The following is a 23,978-nucleotide window of genomic DNA, read 5'->3' as shown; positions in this document are numbered from 1 at the left end:
AGGAAAATGACACAATGAAGTTGGTTGGCTAGAACTTACACCTGAGTTATGAAAATACTGCATACTACATTCTTAAAGACACATGGATGGAAACATCAATGCTCATCTCTAAATGATAGTTTGAGAATTAGCACAGTGTTCAAACCAAGTAAGCACTCAATAAATTTAAGTTTTCTGTATGTCTCTGATGGAACTCAAGTGATAAGATGATGCAGCCCTAGACTGTAGGTTGGCAAAGTACCCCTGGAAGCCTGGAAATGGCTTTCCTGGCACACAGCCACACCCATTTGTTCCCAGATTCATCTATGGTTGTTGTGGGGCTCTGCAGGCAGGGTCGAGTAGTTATAATCAAGACCTTCTAGCCCACTAAGCCAAACAAATTTACTCTCTGATCCTTTGCAAGAGAGTTTCCAAGAGCCAGGCACTGGTGCCTCATGCCTGTAATCCTAGCTACTCAGGAGGCTGAAATCTGAGGACTGCAGTTCAAAGCCAGCCAAGGCTGGGAAGTCGGTGAGATTCAAATCAATCAGCAGAAAACTGGAAGTGGAGCTATGGCTCAAAGTGGTACAGAGCTAGCCTTGAGCAAAAGAATTCAGGGACAGTGCCCAGGCTCTGAGTTCAAGCCCCAGGACTGATAAAAAGACAGTTTGCCAGCATGAATGAGGTCTTTTAATGGCAGAATTCTATTATTGCTTTGCCTAAAGGATGTGTGACTGTGAAAGTTCAAATGAATGAAAAGTCAAGGCTAAGGACATTGCTTAGAGCTGTCATTCATGTGGAGTTGCTTACACCCAGCCTAACTAGTGCTTCTCTTTGGATCCACTAGTGATCTTACAGGTATTTGCACCTGTAGAGCCAAGTAATTTGTACGCCAATGAGGCAAATGGAATGGGAGAATATTCACCCTTGCCAGTCTTACCACTGGGCTGACCAATCAGATAACTTTTTAAAAATCTTCCCACCACTGGAATAGAGGGTATGTTTGATTATCTTCCACACTTGTGCTAAGGGGTTTCAAGTCAACATGTCAGTTTGAGTGTGCTGCTTCTTGATCGATATCACCCCTTTCGTCATTCTCTTCCTCTCTCCCAAGCCGACCTATCCCTGCAGCCTTGCTAGTTCCATTTTTCACATATGTACATTGAATATGACTGCATTTGCCAACCCTTAGAGGATATTTTAAAAAGAAGGCAGTATGAGGTTGATGGTTTGGCCCTTTCTCTCCCAACGTGAGTCAACCTTGATCATTACCGGCTGTTGTTTTCAGACAGACGAAGCCTACTATGAAAGATAAGATTCCCTTTTGTTTGTTTGCTTCCACTTGGAGTCCCTGTTACACCTGCACTCACCTCTCAGTGATATTCTTGGCAGTCTGCAGGAAGCGGGCATGGTCGTTCTCCTTCAGAGAGTGTTCTGCTTGGGAGATGAGCGATGCTGAGCGCTCAATGCACTGCTTGCAGTTTGCAATCTGCTGAGCCAGTTTGCGAAGCCTCATCACCTTGAGCAAGAAGAGACACAGAGACACTTGGTTGGCACAGAGAAGCACCAAATACATGGCTGGCACAATCTTGGGGAAAAGAGCCAGCAGGCTGGACGGGCCCTTCTGAGGGGCGTGCATTTTGTTGTACATATGCTGCCTTTCCATCCCAGTTCAGAAAGTAAACACCACGAGAGGTGGAAACTTGCAAAGCCCCATTGCGGGACTAAATCCTTAGACATGCTTTATCTCCTTGGAGGAGAGTTGCTAATTTGTTTTATGAGGAAACATTGGATTGCTAATTGCTTCCCTGTTGATGGAGGGGAAAAGGTGTCGCCGGGTGGTGTGTACACAAGGGTCACCACACCTCTTTCCTCCACTCTCTGACATCAGTATCCTTGGACCAGAGGGAACCCTGGAACTTTCTTGATCTCGGACTTTCAGCTGCACCATCCAGAAAAGAAAGCAACTCTAGAGGTGCAAATTTGAAGCTTAAGTCAAAACCGTTTTCTAAAAAGTTCTGTGTAATCCACTGTAGTAAAACTGTGATGTAAAAGCATTAGGTATTGCTACTTCCCACACTAAAACTCATGTGTTAAATTAACAGAAAGGGAGCCTTTTTTCCCCATTGATTAATATTTTTCCTGTTGAGCAGAGGAGAGAAAGCCAAAAAAAGCACAGCTGGGTCATTTCCCCTCGCTAGGAACGTCATTTCCAGGCACTTTGTGCTTACTTGATAACTAAGAACTATTTTGATAAGCAGTTCCCAGTTGGGATAAAACACATACTTGCTTCGCAATCTCCATTCCAATTCCTGACTCTGTCTTGCTTGAAAATGACCCTCAAGTGTAATGGACCATAACCTCTCAGGCAGGCCAAGATGAAGTCCAAGGTAACCAACCGACTTGATCGTCGCTCTGGTGTTTGAAATGTGCTATGAGCTGAAGCCTTCCGGCCAGGAGCCAAGTTAAAATTAGACTGCTAATTGGAATCGCCCTGCACCTACTGCCCCCATCTACACACTCGGGGATGGTTTTGGCTGGCTTTCTGCTAATTCCGGAATGGAAAATAGCCTTGGGTGAAAGGGTAGGGAGGAGGCCGGTTAATCTGTCTTACAGACAAGGCTGGCTGGCTCAGGATCCCTCCAGAATTCCTGCTAAGTCCAAGAAATTCCTGCTTTCGCCAAGTCATCATTATCATCCCTGAACAGCGCTAATAGAAGCAAAGGAAGGAAGGAGATGTCAGAACCGGAGGCTTCTCAAGAACGTCCCATTCCAAGTATGTACTACAGCAAACAAAGGAAGTTCATGTGCAATTAACGAGCTACACACAAGATTACAGGCAGGTGAGAAAAATCTCGAATGAAGGGCTAGAAAGAGAAATGTTAAAAATTTGGGGCAAACAGTATCTGTTCTCAAGCGTGGTAAAAGGCTTTGCTCGGTCTAAGTGTGGTGCCTGTTCCCCTGGAGGTTAACTGTGGACCTTGCTTGAGTGAAATACCACTTACTTTACACCAAATGGAACTGAACTTTTGGCATCATTATATCCAGAGGCAAGGCCAAGGAAGCCATCCAGTCCAATTCAGGATATTAGAATACATCCATTAGAAACTGTCAGAGGAAGGGAAAATTCCAGAAGGAAAAAGAACTTGGAAGTCCCCAGTACATGTGAATGGAATGCTTAAGCACAACTTAAAGAGTAATTTAAATTACATGGAAAATGTGAAGATGCTCAATACAACTCTAACAAAAACTAACGTTACAAAACTTTCAGGCCTCTGGGCGCCAGTGGTTCACATGTATAATCCTAGCTATGCAAGAGCCAGAGATCTGGAGAATGGAGATTTGAAAGCAGCCCAAGTGGAAAAATCTACAAGATTCCATCTTCAAAATAATCAGCAAAAAGCCAGGCTGGAAGCATGGCTCAGATGGCAGAGTGCCAGCCTAGGAAGCCTGAGGCTCCAAATTTAAACTCCAGTATCTCTAAAATAATTTTCAGGTCAAGCATTTCTCATGGGGATGGATATGTCTAGTAGAGACTATACAGATTCCAAATGTGACAATGACTCCAATTTTGTCTTCTACAACACTCAAGTTCAAAGTGATAAAAAGAAAAAGGGAAAGGGAAGAAAAGCAGTAAGTGATGCATAAATTGAAATGGGACAAAATATCAAACTGTTCTAGAGAGAACAATCTGGGGCATGACTTCAACTATAAGTCTGTGTACAATTCCATCTGATAGGCTCCACTGGAGTTTTACCAAAATTATGTGCACAATCAGCAGGGGGGAGGGGAGTAAGGGAGACTAAGACAGGGGGGTGAGGGACTGTAGTCCATCACATGCATGTATCAGAATGTCACAATGAACCCCTCCCTCGTATAACTAATGTATGCTAATAAAACAATCTTAAAGAGTAAATCAGCAGGAGATCTTTTTAAAGAAAAACTGTGCATGTCTGGGCACACCCTCCAACATTCTAGTAAAGAAGCTGGAATTGGCAGAACAGCAGGAATTTGCATTTTAACAAGCAATAAATATTTTAACCTGCAAGTGGTGAATCATTACTTCGGTCAGGACCAGTGTGTAAAAAAACAATGTAACCTAATCTTTGAGTTCAAACTCAATGGACATCTGTCCTGCTTTATTGTCATTCAGATTCTGCTGTGCCTTTCTGTATTTTTGGAGTTCTCCAGGTGGAGGGCCAAACTCAAGTTTCCAAATTTCTTTTGTGGTTCCTTTTAATTTACATATCTACATAGTGATCATCAAAACGACTAATTTGTGTTTGGATGTATTTTCTTACATTTCATTCCTTCTTTCATGGCCTCACTGTTGTTCCCCTCTTTTAAAATCAAAGTTCTTTCTTCACTTACTTCTTTGAACATCTTAAGACAATTTCTTTAAAAGTCACTTTCATATTCTCCCACAAAACGAATCTCTAATGTGCCTGCTGACTTTATTGGCTGTACTTGCAGACGTTTAAGACTCATTGCTTTGGAATTGAGCTTAGTGTTTCAGTTCCAAGGAGAAGTAATGATGGCTGACTCTGCACTGTGCAGCCTGCCTTATCTAATGTTTCCACACCACAAGAGTTTCGACTAGATCAGTACTCATGAATCCTGTCTTAGTTCTCTGTTTCTGGGGCTCTCGCAGAATATCAGAAAGGACTGTCATATAAGCCTCAACCTAACAACAGATTTGTTCCAGAATCCTGAGTATAAAGTCCACTAGAAAAATACCCCACAGGACAGACAAGGGCAAAGATCTCGATTTAATGAACTAACAAATCTTGTAAAGTCCATGGCGCTAAGCAATGAACCCGATTTCCATCCCTATCCTATCTGGAGCACTTCTACATCTTTTCCCCAAAAGTTTCATGAAGATTTAACCACAACTATTAAGGCTAGAGCTACTTTGGTCTGTTCTAGACCAAAAGGCACTAGCTGGTGTCTCTAGACACCGTCACAGCTTTGCAATTTTGTCTTCTTTCTGTCCCCATGGAGATAATGATTTTGTTTCAGTCCAGCTGTCTCCTATTTACTTTGCCATCTTATTGTGTATGCATCCAAGCATGAACTCCAAGTACCACTGTGACTGACACTGGGTCACTCTCCATGATTCTGATGTAGACTGAGAAACTCATGCTGGGGAGTACAAACGAGGAAGGCAAAAAGAAGTTGTTTGGGCTGGGAACTTGTGGTGGAGTGTAGATGCAAGTTGCATAAGGGATACTGAAAGATGTCTACACTGCAGCCTCAGGAATCTTTGAATACATTGTCTCCACATAAAAGGGACCTTGCAGATGGTGTTTTCTGGAGACGAGATTGTCTCCACATAAAAGGGACCTTGCAGATGGTGTTTTCTGGAGACGAGGAAGTGATATTGGAGTAAGTGGGTGATTCTAGTAAAACCAGAAGAAGAAAAATTAGTGTCAGAGAAGTTGGGGGAACAGATAATACATCTGGGTTATTTTAAGGAACCAAGTTTATAATGATCTGTTGCAGCAGCAATAAGGCACTAATACGAATATAGTACTACAAAGCCACAAATAGGAAAAAAGTCCTTTTCTTTACTATTTTTTTTTGGTCAGTCATGGGGCTTGAACTCTGGGCCTGGGCACTGTCCCTTTGCTCTTCAGCTCAAGGCAAGCACTCTACCACTTGAGCCACAGCGCCATTTCTGGTTTTCTGGTGGCTAATTGGAGATAGGAGTCTCACAGACTTTTCTGTCCAGGCTGGCTTTGAACCATTATCCTCAGATCTCAGCCTCCTGAGTAGCTAGGATTATAGTTGTGAGCCACCAGCGCCCAGCTTTTACTATTTTTTTAAATTGAGATGTATAGTGTACAGCTTGGTATACATTATAAAACAATGAACTGTACATTCAGAACTTGCTAAGAGATTAAATTTCAACCCCCTCCCATGAGTGAAGTGAGGGATGAGGGATATATTACTCAACTTGATTTAATTATTCCATATTGGAGACATAAATCACCTTGGACCATACAGTATATACAACTGTAATTTGTCAGTTTAGAATTAAATGTAAAAATTTAGCCAGGCACCAGTGGCTCATGCCTGTAATCCTAGCTACTCAGGAGGCTGAGATCTGAGGATCATGGTTCAAAGCCAGCCTGGGCAGGAAAGTCTGTAAAATTCTGTACCTCTAATCAGCCAGAAAAGGTCAGGCACATACAAAAACATTAAAAATGTAGAAATGAAAGCCAGGCACTGGTGGCTCATGCTTGTAATCCTAGCTACTCAAGAAGCTGACTTTGTTAATCACAGCTCATATCCAGCCCAGATCACAAAACTCCACCAGACTCTTGTCTCCAATTAACTGGAAAAAAAGCCAGAAGTGGAGCTATGGTTCAAGTGGTAGAGCGCTAGCTTTGAGCACAAAAGTTCAGGGATAGCACCCAGGCCCTGAGTTCAAGCCCCAGGACCAGCAAAAAAAAAAAAAATGCTGTGGGTTAAATATGGTTTGTCCCCATTAAAGCTCATATTGAGACTTGGTCCCAAGTGTAATAGTGTTAAGAGTGAGTGGGGCTTTTGAGAGGCATTTTGAGTAATGGGCACTCCACTCCAAAAAGTAGATTCAATATAGTGGGATTAGGTTAGTTACCCATAGACAGGTTGTAAATAAGTCTACCCAAGTCCTTGGCTTCTTTTGCACATGTCCATGTCTCCTTCTGCTTCTCAGTCATATTGTAACATCACGAGGGGCCCTCATCAGATATGGGTGCCATGCTACCAGAACCATGAAGACAAATGAAGTTCTTTTTCTTTATGTATTGTGAAATGTCAGATGTTGTGTGATATTAACCAAAACGGACTAAGATAAAGACTTGAGAGGAAATTGGGGCAAGTATAGAAAGAGAGAATGGGGAATGCTTCCAAAGTCACTGAAGTACATGGAACTATGTTTCCTCCAGGTGGAGAATGGGAAATCTGTCCTAGAAATCATACCTTCCCTTCTTTGATCTTGGTTCCAATAATTTGCCGTCTTTGCTGAATGATCTCAATGAGAAGATCGCACTCTTCAGTCAATTTGGCTTCTTGACGTGCTGCATTAACCTAGAGAATTAATGAAGTGAATTTAGTCTTTGTCTTCAGGTAAGTGTTATTTTTAATGGAGACTACTGTGTTTCAAGCAATATCTAAACACAGATATTTGGCAGTACTGAGGTTTGAAGTCAAGGCCTCCCATTTTCTAGATAAGCATTCGACCACTTAAGCCATACCCCAACCCTTCAAGTTTTCGTTTTCAGATAGGGTCTCAAAATTTGCCCAGGGCTAGCCTCTGACCATGATCTTCCCATGTCTGCCTTCTATATAGCTTGGAATATAAATGTGCATCATCACACCCCAGTTTGTCGTTGGTTGAGATGGGGCCTCGGGAACATTTTGCCTAGGCTAGCCTTGAACTAAGATACTTCCCATCTCCACGCTCGTAAGTAGCCAGAATTTCAGTTACATGCTGCCATGCCTGGCTCTAAAAGTATTTTTTTTTTTGGTCAGTCATGGGGCTTGACCTCAGGGCCTAAGTGCTGTCCCTGAACTATTTCATTTAAGGTGAGCACTCTACCTCTGGGAGTCACAGCGCCACTTCTGGTTTTCTGGTGGTTAACTGGAGAGGAGAGTTTCATGGACTTTCCTGACCGGGCAGGCTTTGAACAGTGATCCTCAGATCTCAGCCAAATGCTTAGTGAGGATTACACGCATGAGCCACCAGTGCCTAGCTAAAAGTATTTTTTAAATGTCAACTCTTATTATTTCCCAAAGTAGCAAATGTAGGACTTCCATCCTTAGAAACCATTATTAACTAATGACAACAATCTTGTCTGCTAAGTTAGACTTAGCCTCAGAGCATTTCCAAACACAACGAGTTTACTGCCATTATCAATTAGTTGGAAACAGAATGGGATTGACAAGTGAAATATATTTGTAATTCTGACCTTTATGTCTTGAAAAAAAAGTGGTAAGTCTGTCCTACATTTTCTTAAAAAAATAGCTAATCTTATTTTAGAGGACATTTACTAATGACTCATAAAGACAATTTCCAAGCTTACATCATATTCGTGCAAAATTTCTTTTAAATATAGCCATCAGTTTCAGATTTATAATGATAGCAGAAAATATACAAAGATAATTTTGAGGTTGTGTTAATTTTATGACATGATTTTAAATTTTACTCTTGGTAAAGAGAAAGAGCAACATTGTACAAATGAAGGCACTCTTTTCTCCTGCAAGGATATATCTGTATACAATGGTCCATACTTGAAAATGTTGAGACTCATTGTATGCAAAGCAGAGTTACAATTAGCTCATTCTTGGCAACTAGGCTTGGGAAATACTCTGTACGTGTTATTTCCTCTACCACATGACAATCTGAAATCTGTCTTCACAAACAGAAACTCAAAAAAAGCACAGCTGTGGGAGAAGAACACAGCATGCATGCACTTTATTATTTTAGCACACCTATGAAAGTTGTAATATCGCAAAGAATGACACTGCTTAGTCTAACATATCTCGTAGAGACGAGGCTCTGTTCTAAGCTCTCAATTGGTACACAGAGGTTATTTGCTAAAGGGCTGTCTGAATAATGAAGGCAAAATGACAGATGCATTGACTTGCATGGAGAACTCAAACTAATGCCTCAAAAAGTGGAGGTGTGGCTTAAGTGGTAGAGTGCCAGCCTTGTATGAAAATGTCAAGTGAAAGACCCCGAGTTCAAGCTTCAATATTAGCACATGTGAGCACTTTCATTTGTACACACACACACACAACACCAGATTAAGGCTTCAAGGAAGATAATCGCTATACTCAGTAATTGTTCTCCTACTGTTACTATCATGTTATTACTTCTAGCGACTCTTGAGGTTTCTCAAATAAATTTAGCTATCAAATGTTTGACACACTAAATAAAGTTATCTTTCTTTTTGAGCATGAAATGAATTTAATGACTGATCATATTGATAACATGAGCACAAGGGAGCAATTTTTGGGCTGTAAGACTGATACTTCTGGAAAGTAGCACAAAGATTCTTTGACGAAACTTTTGGCTAGACTCTCCCCTTATCCCTTTGTTCCCTGGTGTCGGAACTTGACTTCAGGGTCTCACACTCTTGTTTAGCTTTTTCACTCAAGACTGGCACTTGACCATCTGAGCCACACCTCCACTTCTGGCTTTTTACAGGTTAAGATAAGACTCTCTCAGATTTGTCTGCCCAGGCTGGCTTTAAACTGTGATCCTCGGCTCTCAGCCTCCTGGGAAGCTAGGATTTGAGGCATGAGCCACCAGTGCCCATCTCTTGATGTTCCCTCTTAATAGGATTCACTCTACTCTCACAACAAATATCACATAGACTTACTCTATGGTAGTAAAAGTGTCCTAGTTGCCTTTCAAACACAATTAGTTTAGTCCAAATTTTCACTATTTGATTTTTAGACTGGATAGGCTGATTTCATTTTTTAAAAGTAGATTTAAATCTACGTTGTTGAGGCAAATATATTCTGGTAAATGTGACACCATAATCACCACTACCTCAAAACATAAATTCTCAGAAATTTGGGAACATGATCTGTTAATTTTAGGCCAAGTATTTTCCCTAGATTTTTCAAAGAATACAGATTGAACTTTACTTTGAAACCAGAAAAGTTGAATCTCTTTTTCTACTTTGATGAGCCTCCAAATTTTTGTTAACTCTAGCGTTCTTGTAGCCCTAAAGGTAAAATAATAGAAGTTAAGTATTATTCTGTATTACAAAAATTTCACTGAACTACGATGAAGTTTTTCACAGTTTTGATGTTTCATAGTATCATTAAAATGTTAACGATTGGATTGGATTTCATTTCTCATACGAAGCATTAATTCAAATATAGTAGAATTTATGGGTTTCGTGCAATATATTCAGGTGTTCCAGGTTCTTGGGTTTGGTTTAGAAGGTTGCAGCTCCTTTCATTTTGGATTCACAACTTTTGAATCAGAAATCAAATTGTGATGATAGACATGCTCTGAGTAGGGCCAATCTAAGGATGCATGAAATAACCCTTCCGCCTACACTTCCAAGTTTGTGTTATCCAGCTCTTCCTTAGTGTCTAAATGAAAGGCAGTAATGGGACAGAAAAAATTAGGAATGATGCCTAGCTATGAGTGACTACTGTATCCCAGTTTTGAAACATGCTAAAAGTGGGGTAATACTCCTTCATTCAGAGCCCATGGCTTCTCAGGACAAAATGCAGCTGAAAATGGACCTCTGTCCATGTCAGCGCCCTCACGGCTAGCTTTCTATCAAGTATAGAGATGACTATTATTATCACATCAGCCCCACGTTCTGACATTCAGTTGTTTTTGTTTTGGGCCTCTGATATGTACTGAGCATGCACTCTCTCTCCATCTTATAAACAGCTTCTTTTCGCCTGAAATGCATCATCATCTCCTCAGGGTTATCTTTTATTCCTTAGTACCAACTTCATCTCTTTGCACATACTCTAGTTCATGCTGTTACAGTTAAAAGCCAATCTCTATTCTTTCTCAACTGCAAATGTATTCTCACCTCTTTTTACTGACTCTCACACATTATCTGAGGTTGAAGTGTCTTAGCCAATCCCACACCAGCTCAAGTCCTGTCTACTTTCACAAAACACTTCAAACTCTTCTTGGAAAGGGCAGCACTATCATCCAGCCAGTCTATCATTCAGCACTGACTAGTGTTCGTTTAGTCACTATAGCTAGTGGGTTTCCACAGTGGATCAGTAAGTGCTGCACATAGGGTAGGCGGGAAGATAGAGGTCCGCACCTATATTCTCTAGAGGCAATAGTTCGGGATGGGCTATGTCCATGTTCACAGACTATGTAGCCTAAAATTCCTGTAAATCACAAACATAGCTGTCTGCTATGTCGTAACTGACTGAAGTATTTGGGGAGGGGGAAGGGTAGACTTGGAAGGGAAATTACATAAGGAGGACACAGCAGAAGTCTTGCCTGTAGGGAGTTGCTGACCCAATTCCTGCTATTCCTCAGGGGATTTTACTGCTCCTCAGACCATGACATTGTGATCCTTTACAGTGTGAATGAAAGGAGAAAGCTGAATCATGAAGTGGGCACAGAAGGGGAGCACTCAGGCCTGGCCCTTGTGGCCCACAGATCCAATCCAACACCAAAGTGTGCTCTGCTCTAGCAAAGCTTATATTGGACACCAACAGTCAGTGACAGTCCCGCTGTTTACCTTCCTTTCTAGAGATGTAGTTACACATAATGAGTTAATAATACCATGAGTGTGCCCGCTGTTAAGTTTTATGGTGTAATAGTGTTACAGGATTTTGTGGAAGGTGTGGGGTAAAGAGGGCACATTTTTTTCCTTGTCAAATATGTATAAACATTAAAGAGATTTAATTACATAGACACACTAAAAATTGGACTACGTGTTTGTGAAATGTTCTTTAGCAGCCAATGGTTTCTAAGTAGAATTTCCAAAACCTTGCTCTTTTGACATAGATTCAATTGCAAAATGAGAGGTTCATTGCAGGGTATAAACATCATTAGATTTCAAACACGTGGGCCTGAAATCTATAGAAGTATTTTATGAAACTCTTCCAGGGAACATCAGTTAGGGGAAGGATGTAGTCAGTTCTCACAGGTAAAAGTGGACTAAAGTATCTTAGTGAAAACTTAATTTTCTCATTTGGTAATGCGTTGTTCAAATAGGTTAGCCACTATCTGCCCACACTTTCCTAATAGACCTTCCTAATTCCTCCTTTGAAAAGGAAACACTGACTTGATAGATCACTTCCTGTTTGTACACAGATAGAAAGGCTCAAGTGACCTCAAGACAGGATAAGCCCAATATGTTGGAGACAGGAAATCTTATTTCAGGGGGCTGAGGAAAGCTAGATGCTCTGTTACGTAATTCGGTTGGAATGCCACAAGAATGGTGACCCCCCAGAGTTGTGCAAGCCAGGAGGCCTGTACCAAATTTCTTTACAATTAGTGCAGTCTTGAAATGGTACATCAAACATGATCCTCAAGACTCTGAACTTTGCTCTCTTTGAAATCACTACCAAAGATTCTGTGGGTTTAAAAGGCGAACATTAACTCTGTAAAGAGTGCCTAGATTGCATTCGCATGGTGAAAGCATATGCTGGGCCATCCTATACTGGTTTAAATTAAGGTGGCTTTGGGAAAATTCGAAGCTTATTTACATATACTGTTATATATGCTGTAGTTATTGTTTGGGCTCAAAAGTACTTGTCTCTATTACAAAGCATATACAACTTTGATCCCGAACTCAAATTTGAAGGGATTAGTGCTATTGTAAACACGGCAAAGTCATCTCACCATCCTCAAAAACACACACCACAGGACTTCTTTCCAGATTAATTAAGTTGGCCAGGACTGGAGTAACCAAAACCCAAGTGAGCTATGGATAAGCCGATTGATACTTGGCCAGCAAGGGGAGCGAGGGTGGGCGGGCACGCTGTGTGCACGTGGGCCCTGCCCCCTGCTGTGCACAGCTGACCAGGTGCAAAGAGAAATATGAGGATCTGAGGGTGCTTTGCGTTTTATTGCCAAAGGCAGCTGTGATGAACATTCCAGATCCTGAGGCAGAAGTCAGACAGAGCTGCCAGAAGGAACAATGAAAGGGATTCTAATACTTTGGTTTGTATATAAAACTGAGCCAAGGAGAGTTGAGTCAGAGCAGAAATATTACTGTAATTCATCTAATATATACGTGTGTGTGTGTGTGTGTGTGTGTGTGTGTATAGAGAGAGACAGAGAGAGATAGAGAGACAGAGAGAGCTTTACCCTGAATCTCTCTTATACCAAAATCAAATATTGGAGGACCTAACTCAAGTGGGTAGGGTAGAGGAAGACAGAATGAGAGAATGAGAGACAGACAGACAGACAGACAGACAGACAGGCAGGCAGACAAAGAGACAGAGGCAGGTCTCTGCCTTTGAAGGAAAAACCAGAGCATATGACAATAATGTTTAATGTTCAGTACTTTCATGTAGTATTTAACTGTTTTGCGGTGCTGTGAATCAGTCTCATGGCCCTGTACATGGCCCAGCCCATGCCTAAGCTACTTCTCTAGTGATCAATATTTAATCCTTTTGATGAACATTTTTGAGCTTTCAGAAAAATAAAATATGGAATCCCTACGTAAAGTGTTTTTGGTGGGAAATGATCATAGTATTACAGTCGATGTAAGCTATGTGAAATCTGGTCTTTAGCGCAGAGCACCATGGTAGAAAATAATTTAGTCTAAAAAAGTTCAGGTCCACATATTGATTAACTATAAAGACAGGAATCTGTTACCTAGCTGCTATGGATAAAAACAACTCCCAGGAACCCCATGATATGTCTTTTTTTCTTGAGGTTTCCAAGATTATGTTGGAAAAGGCATTGCTATCCCATTAGAAATAGTGACACACTGCGGCGAACAGCATATAAAATTCTTCTTATAAAGAATTAAAAGGCAATACAATTGCCTAGCAAAAATGCTACTGCTAGTGCCTAAAACGTTCAAACGTCACACCAAGATGTTTCACTCGCGTGAGCTGCATACAGAACACGGCCATCCAAGATGTTGGTTATGCTGTTGCTAATTCATCATCAGCCAAGCAAAATTTTCAAATAAGGTAAAATAATTTAGAGAGAGCTAGAGCTAAACGAGGCAATGGTTCAGAGCTCGGGGCCTTGGGAAGTTTTCCTCAGATTGATAGGTTTTTATTACTTACTAGCTGCATGTTCTTAGATGTTTACCTATACTACCTACCATTTAAATTTCTTATCTACATAATAAGGAAATATGAATTATTGCCTAGCAGAACAAATGTGATGCTACTAACTATCCCACAATGCACAGGATCTCACAAAAGAGAACTGGCCATCACAAGTGTCACTAGAACCAAGGCTCAGAAACCTTGGCAAGAACTAATGAATGAATACATGGAAAGCCATTGAAACATGCTTGGCACATGGCAATTACAAAACACTATGTTCAAAATCACTGTTGTTCATCAGCTCTGTTCATCTGGAATGTTTATGTACAATTAAAGTTACAGACTCTTGCTTGGATCCGCCAGCCTATGCTGGTTATCTGGTTAATTAATGACGCTGGATGTTATAACAAGAAGCTGAACTAACTCTAGAATCTTTGACATTTTTAAATCCCAAATAGATCCTGTGAAGGCTGGAGAGTCTTCCATGGTGTAGACTAGAAGTTGGGTAACTTTCCTTGCAAAGTGAGAAACAATAAATATTTTAACTTTATGGGCCATATGGTCCCTCAGCTATTCAACTCCACTGTTGGAATGAGAAAGCAGCTGCAGACAATGTGAAACCAAATGGGTCTGACTGTGTTCCAATAAAACTGTACTTACAAAAACAGGACATAGGTCAGGTTTAGTCTGAGGATCATGGTTTGCCAACCTCTAGTGTGAGGAACAGATCAAGGGCTTCAGAGTCAAAGGGCTATAGATGTGAAAAATATATTGAATCTGAGAATGTTTGCTAATTCTCAAAAATAAGATCTTTGTACAATCTGGGGCATAATAGGTGTTCCATCAGTATTAACTATCTTCCTTCCAGGCATGAATAGTTGTTATATTTACTGAATTAACAGGATTCCAATTTAAAAATGATATACTTGCAACCTGGTTCTTAGCATCTCCCTGATGCCGATTTGTCAGTTTTAACAAATGCTGTCCTTCCTGAGATGTTTTTTCCTATACACTCAGCTAACTTCAGCTTTACCTTGGTGTTAATACCATAGATTTCTCCTTTTGTGTGTAATGGTAACTTTGTTCAAAGCTGTTCCGAAATGAAGAAGCAGAATGGAAGGTGTTACTCATAATTCATTCAAAAATAATAATCTCCTCCCTTCCTTTTTCTTATTAATTATACACTTTATAAAACAAATGCTCTACACCCTTCCGTTTGGGCTGGGCACACGGAATTTTTTTTTTAAATCTATTAATCTGTCATGAGCACTTATCTCTAGTTTTCATATATTTTCTCAAACATAGTCATGTACTATTAAGTAATTTTCAAAAAAAATCTTTAGTAAAAATCAGCCTTTTTTTTTGAGGGTGAAAAATTAACTTAGGATGATCACTGATAAAGTACCAGGGAAGATGTGGTGATATATTCCAAGAGAGGACGTTGTTTCTAATGGAAAGAGGAAACTTTTATTCCATGGCCTTATATTAATTACTTGCAATCTTACATGTCATTTCTCATGATTCCTGAATAGTGTTGTACTGGAAAAATACTAAGTTAAACTCCAATTCAGGCTCGGATTATTTAAATATAGATGTCATCTGGTCTTCCACAAAGTTCTAGAAAATGAGGATCATATCCCTCGTCTTTGCTATTCCATTCAGTGAGTGAAATATACTTGATTATATCACTGATTAAACAGAAACCTAGAAGTGCAACTGGAAAATGTTAAGTCTTATTCTGTCTTTATTGTGTTTTTTTTTTTTTGTGCCATCCCTGAGCTTCTATTGCTCAAAGCTAATGCTCTACTGCTCCAGCCACTACCACTTGAACACTTTACCAGTTCTGGACTTTTGTTCGTTAACTGGAGATGAGTCTCATGGATTTTCTTGCCCGTGGTGGCTGGCTTTGAACCACAATCCTCGGATAACAACCTCCTGAGTAGCTAGGATTGCAGGTGTGAGCCAAGGGTGCCTGGATTGTTCTGTCTTTATGATGCATCCACAAGTGATTTGTACAAATCTTGCCTAGTTGTTACTGCTTCAGAATATCAGCAGATGCTCATAAACTGGCTATTTAATATCTTTTCTGCCTAGTATTTAATATTCATGTTCATCTAAATACAGTAAAAAAAGAGGAGGGTTTCTAGAAACTGAACATGGTCATGATCAGGAAAGGGATGTGTGCTATCACTTCATTTTGGAGGTGGCTGGTGATTCTGTTCTCATTGAAGAAAGTTAGAAGACAAGGAAGGAAGTACAGACAGTTGCCAAGAAGCACCAATAGGAAGTAGCGGAGTGAAGCAGGGAAGGTATGAAGCCAGTAACATGAGCCTTACTAAGGATACTCGGGCAATTGGAGATCAATTCCAGTGAGCCACTGTAGGGAGGAAGTGAGACACTTAATGCAACAGGGGACAGCTAGAGCTGCAGAGCTGGAGGTGAACATCCACTCTTCTCTGGAATTGAAGACAGAAAAAGCCCTCAGGCCAAGGGACAAAAAGTCCAAGGATACAGCGCTAAGACCACAATATGGCGTCTCATTTGTTACCAGTGTATATTAATTGTACAGAGGCGTTTGGCTGTGGTAGTTCACACATGCTTACTGAGATGACCGCATTGAGATGAGCCCCAGTGAAGGCCAGGGAGGGCTGTGTTCCGGTCAGCCCGCTTGCTGTGCTGCAGTGCCTGAGGACTGACTGTGAGGCTAGGCACAGACTGCATCGGCAGTTTCTTCCTCTCTTGGCCTTGACCATTCCTGACTTCAGGACCGCAGTCAACCTGCAACCTAACAGACCGGAACTCATCTAGATTTGGGCAATGGCTGGTAAAGTTGCTTGGGAAAGAAAACATAAAACTCCAGAAAGCCGGACTCAAAGAGATATTTCCTTATCTGCAGACCTGTTGCTTCCATCATTTCACGGTGAAATTACTATTGACTTTCTAAAACCATGGTTTTAGAGCTTTAAGCCTCTGCAGCATAACGTTATCTTTTGAAAGTCTGAGTTAAGGAGCACTTGAAAGAGAAATTCTCTCCCTCCTCCCCACCCCCTTTCCTTCCTTCACTTTCTCCCTTCCTTCATTACCTGAAAGGTCAATGTATATTTCTATATACAAGCCTGACAGATGTTCCCTTCTCACTTTCCTACCTGGGAAACAGAAGACTGTTCAGTGTGTCAGGCTTAGTGTTGGGTGGGGGCTGGGTAGGGCATCCTGCCAGGTAATGGAAACACTGCTTGCTTTAATTTTATTGCCAAGAACAAAGCCTTCTTATTGTTTAATAGAACCCTGAAAGGCGGGCCTCATTGGCATAGTTCTGATTTTTTTTCTGAAACCACAAACAAGAGGAATTCTTTAAGGCCATTTCATGAAAAACAGAAGGAAAAAGTACTTTATTCTGCAAAAATTAAAGTGATCCTTTGTTTCAGTAGCCAGAGGCTGATTCCAGATTAGTATTTGCATGTGTCCTCTTTACAGGAACATCTGTGGACACTATCTGCATGGCTGTTTTTCAATCAGATGAGCTCATATTCATGACAGACATTAAGAAGGAACTGCCCAGAAACTATCTTCCTTTAGCATCCATTTGGCTTCATTAGCTTCAGATAACATGCTAAAAAAGGAAATAGTTTGCACCAAAATCCAAAAGGCCAACTAGCTATGTGGTACTGGCTTCTCAGTTGTAAGTTTTACTTCTTTCCCTCCCTCTCTCCCCACCCCGGGTTAAAGTATAGGAAATCAAAGTTATTGGTTTCCAGAGATTTTTTGAATAACCTTATCAGCTAAGGAATAGAAGTAAGAGGAAATAAAGTTGACTTGTTCCTCTACAAACATGGAGGATGCTACCAGTGTACCAGTAATAATAGATGAAGCAAAGCTTAAGGGCTTCAGATGTCTTCTCATTGCTAATTTTTGAGAATGTGAAGTGTATATGTGTGTATGCAGAATGTGAAGTGTGTATGTGTGTATGCATATACATGCATGTGCATTAAGAGTCTGATATCAAAAACATGCAGTCATCTTCAGAGTTAGTTTGACTAAGTCCCTCAAAATCTATCAAATTGTTCTGCTTTATGTCTTTTTTCCAACTTAATTCTAAGTGGCTATTGGCTCATATTTTCTTTTACAACCCACAAAGGATAGAAATGAGTATCCTAGAGAATCAAAAGGCAAGAAAGGGGATATAATGAGGGAGGGGAAGCCCTTCTGTGACCTCTTTCAGGGCTCAGAAATGATGTTCTCCCTCTGTAGACTGCTCTCTCCTTTTTACTTCCTTTTGCCATCTTCATCCTCTTACCCTGGTCTAATGGCAGAGCCCTCAACCTGGGCAAGGTTTCCCTGTCTTTGTCACTTACAAAGTACCCCTAGGGATATGTGGCTTCTGAAATCTGCCATTGCAGAAACACTGTCTTGGGGAACATCTTCTCAGGAAGGGAATTTTTTCTGAGCAGCTTATAATCTTAGCTACTCAAGAGGCTGCGATCTGAGGACTGTGACTGGGAGCTAGCCTGGTCAAAAAAGTCTCTGAGACATCCCCAATTAAACAGCCAAGAGCTGGAAGTGGAACTGCAGCTCAAGTGGTAGAGTGCCATCCTTGCATTAAAGGGGCGAGGGGTGTTTCAGTCTTTTGGATAGAAAATGTGTCTGATGTGTGAATTTGTGTATATGCACAAATATGCCAGTGCTGGAGGAGAGCCGGAACCAGGTGATCACCAACTGTCAGAAGCTACTTGCTCTACCAAGAAGATACCAACTTACACCCCCATATCTGCCCAAGGACCACATCTATATGAGCCATTAACTGCATTTTCCCTCAAGCTTTTAGAGTCAAATCACGAATCTCACTGTCTAGTTATAAATTCAACCAATTGTATAAAACCAAGAAGAATCATTCAGAGGAGGTCCTTGAGCGAATCAATGTTTGATTCATGCGCATTGAATAAACTCAACTTCATTGGACAATCAATTCTATACAGAAATTAGCTAATTAAATTCTTAACACATTTTTTGAAGTTGAGGCAAATTTATATATATTTACATACTATATCAAGGGATTGTTGCACAGATTTTGTTAACGAACACTATGAACAGCTCAGTGAAGATATAAAACATTTCTCTAGCTCTGAAAACACCCTCATGCACTTCTTCCACTCAGTCCTCTCCTCCTGGGTGTCATCTTTCCAAGTTTTACCACCAAATTCCTACGGTATTTTAAACTACATTTACAAATGTAACATGTTCAATTTACTTTATGAGCAATTCAAATCCCTCACAGGATAAAATTAAAGCCCTAACCAGTTAATCCTTCCTAAGTCCTTAAGTAGCGCTTATAAATCTAATAAATTAAGCTTACAAATAGTGTATAGTACATAGAACTCAAGTTCTCCCAAACATTGCAATATTGTTTTGATTTCCAATCTAAAGTCTCAGGCCTAAAATAAATTCTATGTATGAAGCTAGACTCTTAAAGCAAATGTAAAAATTTGTAATATGTCATATTCTCTTTAAATGTTAGAAATTATTAACACACAAACATATATTTTAGTGCTAAGTTATAATATAAACTACTGGTTCTGTGGTATAGTTCAGGTGTTAATCTTTATATATAAACCTCACATTTCCTGGAGAAGCAGAACACAAGATCCTTATTTGATTTTCTAAGGTTTTTAATGGTACTGGGATTTGAACTCAGGGCCTTATACTTGCTTGGCAAGTGCTCTGTGCTTGAGCTATGCCCCCAGCCCTTTTACTAGAGGAAATGAATTTGTCATCAAGAAGTTGAGGTTACCAGATCAACAGTTAATGGTCAAAGATTTAAGAACAGTTCATAAGACCACAAGGTTCCCTGTCTCAACTGTAAAGCTCAGTGAGCTTTTTTGTTAATGGTGGATTCTACATAACTCAGTGAGAGATTCCCTATTCCCCTTGAGGATGTAGGTTTCTAATTACTTCTTTAAATTCTGCCACTTGACTTGGGTAGAAGTTCAGTGACTAGTACACACACACACACACACACACACACACACACACACACACACACACACACACACACACACACACACACACACACACACACACACACACACACACACACACACACCATAGAGCAGGCTGGTCTTGTGCTATCAATCCTCCTGCTTTAACTCCTGAGTGCTGGATTATTGGCATGCGCTATCACACCCAGCTCAAACTCATTTTCTTTACTTGCTGATTTTAGTTCTATCTGGCTTCAAGCCATACATGTATGGTCATTTGAAAGACATTTACACTAAATGACTGTTGGGATAATTATCACATGGTCATAATTGTTTTTCATGCACATTTGCCTAAGTGCCACCATTTTTGCTTTCCTTCCACTACTATCTCCACGTGGTTGTGGAATTGTGACATCTTTATACACTAATCCTCTCCTGCTACCTGCAAGCAAAAAAGAGCAACCATCTTCCCAATCCTGTGGAAGTTGACTATAGACTTCCCTGCATGGACTTATAGCAGCCCAATAACCACCTTGCCTAGTCAGAGAATTAGGGAGTCATAATAGGTTCATCACCTCATATACATGAATTTGATGTCATATATGGTGAAAAGCATTTTGCAGGTACAGTAAAAGCTTTATAATAAATTCCCAGGCTGAGAAGTTAGCTCATTTGGCTGTAAAAATCTTTTATGTGTTGCTCCTTGCTGAGAGCCTTTTACATATAGTGGCAGCCTCAGGCCTTCCAAAGAGCTGAATTTAAATTTTTCATATTTTTGTTTAAAATGAAAATAACCAGTACTACAATTGCACTCTTGTTAATGGAAATTTTATATGCATGACTCAACTATTTTGCTGTGGAATTTCACAATTAGAACAAAGTTCTTTAGTTTTTCCTACCACATTTAGCAATTAAAAATAGAAGCCAATTGAATGAAGGTAAAAGATGATATATCCGGTTTCTCACATGATCTATAATTATTTTATACAAAAGGATAGTTTGGGCTTGATTGGTACAAAGAAAACAATTTTATACCTATTTATTGAAGGAAATAATTTTAGCTATACATTAGATCAAGAAGTTTGATTTAGTCACAAAACCATGGCTGACAGTTGGTATCATGCTTATCTGAACAGAATGAACATGAACCATAAGAGAACCCAGATTTCTACCTGTTCACTTGGAGCTATTCTCTCACTTTTGACATGTTCACTGGGATACATTGAGCTAAAGTCATCTTCTAAGAAACCTGACTTACAGCTATTACTATAATGTCCATTTGAAAAACATGCCATTTTATAATATGCCAAAAACATCTCCATTGTCCAGCCATTCAAGTACGTCACTGGTCACTGTTTCAAGACAAGAAGATTGTGTGTGGAGTAGTAGAATTCTTTTACACAGTGGAAAGGTCACATTAAAATCCATCAGAGAAACCATGATCTCTCCATTTCCAGCCATTGGGCTGCCAGTTATAAGAATTAAAGTTGGAAATCTGTCTTCAGAGGCAGGTACAAGTGATCCAAGTCAACTCTGACCCATCTACACTAGAAAGATGAACAAATGAAAACTTTGGATAATGCTTTAAAATTTTTTCTTTAGAATGTGACTCTGAAGGTAAAATCAATTAAGGCTTATACTCACTCATTTCTATGATTAATCCCTCATTCCAAAATATTGGAAAATTTACTAATAATCTATCAGTAGAACTCATCAATATAAAAAAGGATCCAATATCTGCTATGAATCAGTAATTTTAAGGCAAGAATACTGAATCTAAGGGGAGACATTCAAGTGTGTATTAGTCACTACTTTTATGAGGAATTAAATTTTTAGTTCCACTGAGATAAAATAAGTTGACATCATAAGTTGTCAACTTTAGCAAACTTGGTGACATAAACAAAGATACACAACCATTATACACATGTAGTAGCAAAAGAAAAAAGTCTTCTCCTGACTTGAAGTTCAGTATAGACCAACAGTTCCTTTCACCCTGCATAATAGGAATCCCAAACCCCAGAATTCAACTTTACCACAGCAGTTACCATAATCCACTTTCTGAATGCTCTCATATGCATCCCACTGCCTCATCTTCCCCACGTTATTTACATGGAGAACCATAGCCAAACGGGGGTTACCTGATAGGGTTTAGAAAGCCTAAAATCTAAATCCAAATCATCTTTTATAGGGTATCAAATGGTGTAGGAATCAGATCCTTATCTGAAGTGACAAGGAGTCATAATTTTAGACATTCATTTAGACATTCATGTTACCCCTCTCCAACTAACAGAATCTGCTTCACCCAGATTGTGTCCATGAGACGCGCGTGTGTGTGTGTGTGTGTGTGTGTGTGTGTGTGTGTGTGTGTGTGTGTGTGTGTGTGTGTGTGTGTGTGTGTGTGTGTGTGTGTTTGCTTGCTCTGAATGTAGGAACTGGCAAGGTCTCCCAGTAAGACAATGCTATGTGATTATAAAACTGTTCGACAAAATGCATTTCAACAAAAAGGTTCATTTCTTTTTCAACCAAGTGACTTTTCCTCATTTCAAAATTTAGAATGCTTGATCAGTGACTTAACAATTCTTCTACAGACCCCCATTTGTTTTGTCAAGTTATTCTTTACAGTTTCTCACAAACCTACATATTACCCAAGATAATTTATCCTTGTTAAACCTCTCAACTTACAGAGTACATTACTGGAGCAGAAATCTAATAAAAATGGCACTTAATTCACCCCCAAGAAGTCTGTCACACCACATGCCAACACAGGAAAGTCTCACAGAGTCAGTAGGAGAACAGACTTCCCATTAAAATAAAAGAGAAAAAAGGGTGGTTTAAAAAGAAAAACTAGTGCCAAATTTTTTTAAGTGACTACCAAGAAGGCAGATAAACCAAAGAGACCACGGCCAAGATTTTGACAGGATACTGAATTTAGAGGACGACTGTCCAGATGACCTTGGGACAAGGAGAGTACAATAGGCCAGGCCTCTTCCTTTGCTAAGCAACTATGGTCATCACTTACACTTTTCCAATTGATCACTACCACTGTCTCAGTATGGACCTATAATCTCCATCACTTATAATTCCCCAAATGGGGGCTGGGAAGGTGGCTCAGTGGTAGAGCGCTTGCCTTGCATGCCTGAGGCCCTGGGTTCCATTCCTCAGCACCACATAAGCAAAAAGAAAAAAGCCGGAAGTGGTGCTGTGGCTCAAGTGGCAGAGTGCTAGCCTTGAGCTGAAGAGCTGAGGGACAGCACCCAGACCCAGAGTTCAGGCCCCACAACTGGACCCAAAAAAAAAAAAAATCCCCAAATGGAGATCTGTTGTGTGTCAAGGAATTGAATTTGCTGTGTAAGACTTGATTCTCAAAATGTGTACAGAATTTAATAAGCGTCAGTGGCTTTTAACTGCTTAGCTGATAAAGCAGATCTTCAATTTTTTAAAGCAAATGAAGAAGAGGGTGTGAAAATGAAGAGATACATTTATACATAACATAAATAAGGGACGTTTTGTAGCTGGGTTCCTTTTTTTGTTGTTGTCAATGCTACATTCGATCAAGCAGGTGCTCACTATTTAAACCCAGGCTGGCCTTGCACTCTGAATCCCTCGGCCTCAGCTTCCTGGGTGCTGGAATTACAGGTGAGCCCAGCCAAGTTTTGTTCCTGATCTACATTTTGATTACTTTTCATGAGCTTGTCTTCTATTCCCAATAACATTAACTCTAAACTCCCTCAAGGGAACATTTTACTGAACTTCTCTCTGGAAGTAAACAAAAGAGAGTTGTGATAACTCATTAAGTTTCTAGAATCCCAACCATCAAGTTACACAAACATTTCCTGGGAGTCTTCCCAGTATTGCTCTTATAAAGCATCTGTCCTGCGTGGAGAACTCTCTTGATTTTCCTACTCTCTTTTCTCATTTTTAAGAGATTTGGTACTTATGTAATCAAAAGTCTATTTCATCTGCTACCTCTCATTTATAAAACAAGTGATGAAAACAATGAGGGGGAGGGAAGGCCTTCAAATGCTTTCATTTTTAAAGAAAAGCAGAAATGAAACCCCAGGAGGAGGGGTGGACTTGTAAGGAAGTGGCATTTTCTTCTGAGTCGTGGGAAGGAATTCATTGACTTAATTTATAACAATTAGGAGTTGCCTCGGTGCTGTGTGGTGTTTTTTTTTTTATTTTATTTGTTTTGTTTTCACTCCATCGAGCCAGGGGATTCTTTTCCCTGAGGAGTGCTCAGTTCCAAATACAAGGACACCATCAGGAAGAGGAAAAGGAAGTAGAGTCTAGGAACCTAGGATG

General features: G+C 40.1%; 1 protein-coding gene across 5 annotated transcripts in view; it reads right to left on the bottom strand.

The window, feature by feature from the left end:
- Mid1 (midline 1) overlaps positions 1 to 23,978 on the bottom strand; it is a 300,223-nt gene that overhangs the window by 28,556 nt on the left and 247,689 nt on the right. For all 5 annotated transcript variants that reach the window (XM_070040904.1, XM_070040907.1, XM_070040903.1 and 2 more), the window contains exons 4-5: positions 6,946 to 7,053; positions 1,350 to 1,498 (exon numbers count right to left, since the gene is read on the bottom strand). In XM_070040904.1, the coding sequence (XP_069897005.1) occupies positions 1,350 to 1,498; positions 6,946 to 7,053 (257 nt within the window). The remainder of the gene's footprint in view (positions 1 to 1,349; positions 1,499 to 6,945; positions 7,054 to 23,978) is intronic.

Source organism: Dipodomys merriami, unplaced genomic scaffold (genome assembly GCF_024711535.1).
Source record: "Dipodomys merriami isolate MVZ:Mamm:240054 unplaced genomic scaffold, mDipMer1.0.p SCAF_3, whole genome shotgun sequence".
NCBI classification, from domain to species: domain Eukaryota; kingdom Metazoa; phylum Chordata; class Mammalia; order Rodentia; family Heteromyidae; genus Dipodomys; species Dipodomys merriami.
The sequence above is the reverse complement of the archived record's forward strand: the minus strand, read 5'-3'. Positions and strand labels throughout refer to the sequence as shown.